The following is a 7,007-nucleotide window of genomic DNA, read 5'->3' on the forward strand; positions in this document are numbered from 1 at the left end:
TAGTCATCGCCTCGGTGAGGCCCAATGTTCGCAGGTCTTGCCTCACCACCTCAGCCCAGGTCTTCCTGGGCCTACCTCTTCCACGGGTTCCCTCAACTGTTAGGGAGTGGCACTTTTTCATGCAGCTATCCTCATTCATTCTCACCACATGTCCAAACCAGCGCAATCGTCTCTCTTGCACATCACTACTGATGCTTCTTATGTTTAGCTTTTCTCTCAAGATACTTACACTCTGACGGGTATGCACATTTACATTACACATCCAGCGGAGCATACTGGCTTCATTCCTTGCGAGCTTACGCATGTCCTCAGCAGTCACAGCCCATGCTTCACTGCCATGTAGCATGGCTATATATCTATTATGTTCTTTCCCATGAAATGTCGTATTTGAAAGGTAACAATAAAATGTTTCAGAAGTGTTAGAGAACTGATTTATTTAATCAGAATATGATCCATGTTCATTTGTGATGTTTATCCAACATTTCTCTGTCATATATTCCATATTCCAACATTTCTATGGAAATGTTGAATCTGTATTTTCTAAGTAGCCTCTATATCTTACACTGTCTTTTCTTTATTATTTCAGAATATCAGATGACATTGGAATAACTGAAGATACATTCTCATTATTTATCATCTTTTAAAGACCAAAATGAAAATATTGTACAGAGCAGATATATAAGATTGTTTCTATGAATCTATGGTAGAATTCCTCTGATATATTTACTCTGAAATGTGTTATTAGCAAACTTTCAGGACATCACTGGCTGGAGTGTCTACAAGATGAGTCTGGTTGCAGATTAAACGTGGATAAATTTACTAAAGAGTTTTGGGACAAAGGTAATATTAGACAGAAACACAACAGCAGAAATATTTGTTAACAAAGAACTATAGAAGCAAAAAGAAAAAAATACCTATTGTGATTTTAGAAGTAAAATAATGGAAAAGAATAAGAAAATAAAGGAACGGATTTTGCCAGAAGATACAGAAAATGGGAGACGAAAATTGTCATATGACTGTGATGTCTGTAAAAGGTCTTTCTCTCAAAAGATTTGCTTCACTATACACCAACGTATTCATGCAGGAGAGAAACCTTATCACTGTGATGTTTGTGGTAAATCATTCTCTCAAAATGGTAGCTTGACTACACACCAACGTATTCATACAGGGGAGAAACCTTATCACTGTGATGTTTGTGGTAAATCATTCTCTCAAAATGGTAGCTTGACTACACACAAACGTATTCATACAGGAGAGAAGCCTTATCACTGTGATGTCTGTGGTGTGCCATTCTCTCAGCGAAGTTCTTTAGGTTATCATAAGCGTTTGCATACAGGGGAGAAGCCATTTCACTGTGACATCTGTGGTAAATCATTCTCTAAAAGTAAGAACTTGACTACACACAAGCGTATTCATACAGGAGAGAAGCCATTTCACTGTGACATCTGTGATAAATCATTCTTTCACAAAGGTAGCTTGACTACACACACACGTATTCACACCGGAGAGAAGCCTTATCACTGTGATGTCTGTAGTATGTCATTCTCTAACCGAAGTGCTTTGAGTTATCACATCCATGTTCACACAGGGAAGAAGCCATTTCACTGTGACATTTGTGGGAAATCATTCTCTGGAAGTAGTGCATTGTCTAACCACAAATATATTCACACCGGAGAGAAGCCTCACCACTGTGATGTCTGTGGTGCATCATTTTCTCAGAGAAGTGCTTTTAATTTACACATGCGTTCCCATACAGGGGAGAAGCCATTTCACTGTGACATTTGTGGTAAATCATTCTCTGGAAGTGGTACATTGACTACACACAAATATATTCATACAGGAGAGAAGCCATTTCACTGTGTTGTCTGTGGTAAATCATTCTCTCAGATGAGTGCTTTTAATTCACACATGAGTTCCCATACAGGGGAGCAGCCATTTCACTGTGATATCTGTGGTAAATCATTCTTTCAAAAAATTGGCTTGACTGCACACAAACGTATTCATACAGGAGAGAAGCCATATCAGTGTAACATCTGTGGTACATCATTCTCTCACCGAAATACTTTAATTTCTCACATACGTATTCATACAGGGGAGAAGCCATATCACTGTGACATTTGTGGTAAATCATTCACTGTAAAAACTACATTGACTGCTCATAAACGTATTCATACTGGAGAGAAGCCATATTACTGTGTTGTCTGTGGTAAATCATTCTCTCAGCGAAGTGCTTTAAATTCTCACAAACGTGTCCATACAGGATAGAAGCCATATCGGTTTAACATCTGTGGTAAATCATTCTCTCAAAGTAGTACTTTAACTTCTCAGAAATGTGTTCATATAGGAGAGACAACATATACTTGTAATATCTGCAGTAAATTTTCTTGTAACAGTTCTTTAACTTAACATAATTGTATTCATACAGGAGAGACACCATATTCTCGTGGCATCTGTGGTAAATCACAATGACAACTTATCCACTCACAAGCGTATTCATACAGGAGAGAAGCCATATCACTGTGATATCTGTGGTAGGTCATTCACTCAATAGGTACTTCTCATAAACATATTCATATTGGGAAGAAGCAATCCCACTGATATTTGTGGTAAATCATTCTCTGTAAGTGGTGACTTAAACCTTTTACCATGCAGATTATTCTGTTGAATGTGATGTTCATTTATTCACATTATTTTCAACTTGTCATGCATTATCTCACAGCTTTCAAGTTTTGATGATGTGATTGTTTATTTTTAGAATGAGATTGCTGAGTAGGTTTAAGAGGTTGAGTCTGGCGAGTTTGAAAAAAAAATAGGTAGAATATTCAGGCCAGATATGGCTAGTAACATTAGAAATACCAACATTTCTCACTTCTTACAAGTGGTCATTTTTGAATGACATTGAAAATCTTATTTAATATAATTTATTTTAAATATAAGCATAGAATATATATATGTATATGTATATACACACAAATATATGAAATGATGCTCATGATTGCACATTCAATACAGTGGTTGATATTAAAATGTTATAAGCAAAAGTGATGATAAATGACCATTCGGTACTTCTAGTGTTAACTGTGTATCCATATAGATGTGTGACTATCAATGTGACAATTCTTAAGAACAAGAAGCATTTTGAGCTCCTCCTAAATTGGTGTTGTGGGTTTTCTCCATGGCAATAACCAAACTACTCATCAGGGAATCACTGTATTTGTCAAGTTCCTTCTCTGCCAAAAAAGAAAGAAAGAACAGAGTGTGATAACAGCCTCCCAACTCTATAGTTTATGTCATTACACCTAAGATAACTTATATGTGGCATATTTTTTTTGAAAAAGCAATTTCTTTCAGATTGACATATATCTTTCATTTAAAACTAATTTCCTTTGCTACTTTCTGTTGGTAAAATGACGAGTTGTCAAATACGTCGTACAGCAAATTACTCATACTGCGAGGTTCTACTGTATGTATCATGACACTCCGTCGCTTACAACGTCGAGGGTTCCAGTTGATCCGATCAACAGAAAAGCCTACTTGTGAAATTAACGTGCAAGTGGCTGAGCACTCCACAGACATGTGTACCCTTAACGTAGTTCTTGGGGAGATTCAGTGTGATACAGAGTGTGACAAGGCTGGCCCCTTTGAAATTACAGGTACAACAGAAACAGGAAGAAAGAGTGAGAGAAAGTTGTGGTGGAAGAGTACAGCAGGGTTCGCCACCACCCCTTACTGTAGCCTCATATTTTTGCTCAATAAACGCTCACAACATCCGGTCTGGGAATTGAAACTGCGACCCTACCACTGAGAGTCCACCACCCTAACCACTGGGCCATTGCACCTCCACATGTATATATGTATAAGGAAAATAATACCTACCAAGCCTTCACAAATGAAAAAAGAGAGATACACAGAAAAGAGGAAAATGTCGTACCTACGTGAAAACTCTTGTTTCAGTCATTTGACTGTGGCCATGCTGGAGCACCGCCTTTAGTCGAAGAAATCAACCCCAGGACTTATTCTTTATAAGCCTAGTACTTATTCTATTGGTCTCTTTTGCCGAACCGCTAATTACAGGGGGCGTAAACACACGAGCATCGGTTGTCAAGCGATGTTGGGGGGGACAAACACAGACGCACAAACATATACACAAACACATATATATGTATATGATGGGCTTCTTTCAGTTTCCGTCTACCAAATCTACTCACAAGGCTTCGGTCGGCCCGAGGTTATAGTAGAAGACACTTGCCTAAGGTGCCATGCAGTGTGACTGGACCCAGAACCATGCAAGCTACTTACCACAGAGCCACTGGAAATATTTACAAAACATTTATTTTAATTTTGTCTTCAATTTAATATCTTAATTGATATCCACCTTTGTTTTACTCTTAGTTGAAAATGTCAGAGACTGAAACCGGTACTAACCATTACAAAACGTGTTTCATGATAAAATTATTTTAGCATTTTCTACTTTGTCTTATTTTCCTTATATATATCAACTTGTGTGTTTTCTACCTTCTACACACACATATAAACATGAATGTGTTGCTGGAGTTTAGGAATATGTAAGCTTCACACAAGATTTTCTGATGTAAATTTTAATAAATCAAAAAGTTCTTTTGTTCAGGTAAATGTTTATTTCTAGAGTTTATCTCTAAGGAAATGTTGAATCTGTATTTTCTAAGTAGCCTCTATATGTTACACTGTTGTTTCTTTATTATTTCAGAATATCAGATGACATTGGAATAGCAGAAGATACATTCTCATTATTTATCATCTTTTAAAGACCAAAATGAAAATATTGTACAGAGCAGATATAAAAGATTGTTTCTATGAATCTATGGTAGAATTCCTCTGATATATTTACTCTGAAATGTGTTATTAGCAAACTTTCTGGACATCACCGGCTGGAGTGTCTACAAGATGAGTCTGGTTGCAAATTAAACTTGGATAAATTTACTAAAGAGTTTTGAGACAAAAGTGACAATGGATAAAAATACAGCAGTTGAAATATTTGTAAACAAAAGACTATAGAAGCAAAAAGATTTTAGAAGAAAAATAATGGAAAAAAGTGAAAATCTTATTTTTCCTGATGATAAGAAAAGGGAGACACAAAAATTGTCACATGACTGTGATGTTTGCAAGAAGTCCTCGCAAAAGGGTAACTTAAATAAGCCCAAATGTATTCATACAGGGGAGAAGCCATTTCGCTGTGATATCTGTGGTAAATCATTCTCTAAAAAATATGAATTGACTAGACACAAGCCTGTTCATACTGGAGAGAAACCCTATCACTGTAATATTTGTGGTGCATCATTCTCTAACCGAAGTGCCTTAAATTCTCACAAACGTGTTCATACAGGAGAGAAGCCGTATCAGTGTAACATCTGTAGCAAATCATTCTCACATAGTACTTCTTTAACAACTCACAAACGTATTCATACAGGAGAGACGCCATTTTCCTGTAATATTTGTGGTAAATCATTCCCTCAAAGTAGTGCTTTAACTTCTCATAAACGTATTCATACAGGAGAGAAGCCATATCACTGCAACATCTGTAACAAATCTTTCTCTTTCAATAGTAGCCTAGCCAATCACAAACGTATCCATACAGGAGAGACACCATATTCTTGTGATATCTGTGGTAAATCATTCTCCCGGAATGACAACTTAGCTACTCACAAGCGTATTCATACAGGATAAAAACCATATCACTGTGATATATGTGGTAAATCATTCTCTGTGAGTTCTAGCTTATCTAAACACAAACATATCCATACAGGAGAGAAGCCATGTCCTATCCCAACATAGCAACTTGACTTCTCACAAATGTGTTCATACGGGGGAGAAGCGATCTGTCTGATATTTGTAGTAAGCCCTTCTCTGTAAGTGGTTACTTAACCTTTTACCATGCAGATTATTCTGTTGAATATGATGTTTATTTAATCACGTTATTTTAAATTTGTCATGTATTATCTCAGCTTTTAAATTTCAATGATGTGATTGTTTATTTTTAGAATGACATTGTCGGGTAGGCATAAGAGGCTGAGTCTGGTTAGTTTGAACATAAAATAGGTTGAATATTTCTGCCAGATATGGCTGGTTTAAATGCTAATGGGTTAACACTAGAAGTATCAACATTTCTTTTTTCTTACAAATCTCAAAGTGGTCATTTTTGACTGCCATTGAAAACTTTTATTCAGTACAATTTTCTTTAAATATGAGCAAATGCAGTGAATAAAGGATTTGAAAATACAGTCTTTTAGCATTTGTTTACATGCAAAAAATATATATCTATACACATATGAAATGATGCTTATGATTGCACCATTCAATAGAGTTGTAGAAATTAAAAAGTAAAAAGCAAAAGTGGTGATAAATGACTGCTTGGTACTGCGAGTGTTAACTAAATGTTTATCTATTACACTCTCAGAGTGATTGGTGTTAGAAAGGGCATCAAGCCATAGAAAACATGCCAAATCAGAGAAGAATCTTATCCAGTATTCCAGTTTGCGAAACCATGCCAACATGGACAACAGACATTTAATGATGATGTGTGTATTTCAGTATTGTCAACATTGATCATGTGATTAGGGTTGGACTAAATCCGTTGCAAAGATCAAATGGTCTTAACTAGCCAACAGATGTCTGAGCAACAGTTTTTATCCCAACATAGAAAAATTCTCTTCCTGCCCACCAGTCATTATATATGGAACTGTCCCTCATGTTTTTGAGCAGAGAGAAAGAGAAGGAGAGAGAGATCAGATCACAACAACCGATGCTGCCCAACACACAGAACCAAGCCATGAACTTGCTACAGAATTTCAACCACGATACAACTTCCACTGTTCCAGACAAAAGTTACTTAAAACTTGCAAAACCAGTTACTTCACAATATGTAAGACATTTGCCATGTATTTTTATAAGGGGTTGTAATAAATAACAGTTGCATTGAATTTACCTGGTTCTTCTTGTCATTCATTTATCTTCTGTCACTCCAGGCACAC

The 7,007-nt window shown here is 36.4% G+C and overlaps 2 protein-coding genes across 2 annotated transcripts in view; both read left to right on the forward strand.

Moving 5' to 3' along the window:
* The first annotated feature begins 567 nt into the window (after nt 1-567).
* Nucleotides 568-6,960, forward strand: LOC106871789 (zinc finger protein 93). Its single transcript, XM_052977607.1, has 2 exons — nt 568-2,531; nt 4,727-6,960. The coding sequence occupies exon 1, from the start codon at nt 940-942 to the stop codon at nt 2,263-2,265; it is 1,326 nt and encodes a 441-aa protein (XP_052833567.1). The 5' UTR covers nt 568-939; the 3' UTR covers nt 2,266-2,531; nt 4,727-6,960.
* The window catches only part of LOC128246998 (zinc finger protein 879-like), a 5,949-nt gene continuing 3,478 nt past the window's right edge, over nt 4,537-7,007 (forward strand). Inside the window, exons 1-2 of the mRNA XM_052977746.1 lie at nt 4,537-4,565; nt 5,259-5,602. Coding sequence (XP_052833706.1) covers nt 4,537-4,565; nt 5,259-5,602 — 373 coding nt within the window. The remainder of the gene's footprint in view (nt 4,566-5,258; nt 5,603-7,007) is intronic.

This window comes from Octopus bimaculoides, chromosome 28 (genome assembly GCF_001194135.2).
Source record: "Octopus bimaculoides isolate UCB-OBI-ISO-001 chromosome 28, ASM119413v2, whole genome shotgun sequence".
NCBI lineage: Eukaryota > Metazoa > Mollusca > Cephalopoda > Octopoda > Octopodidae > Octopus > Octopus bimaculoides.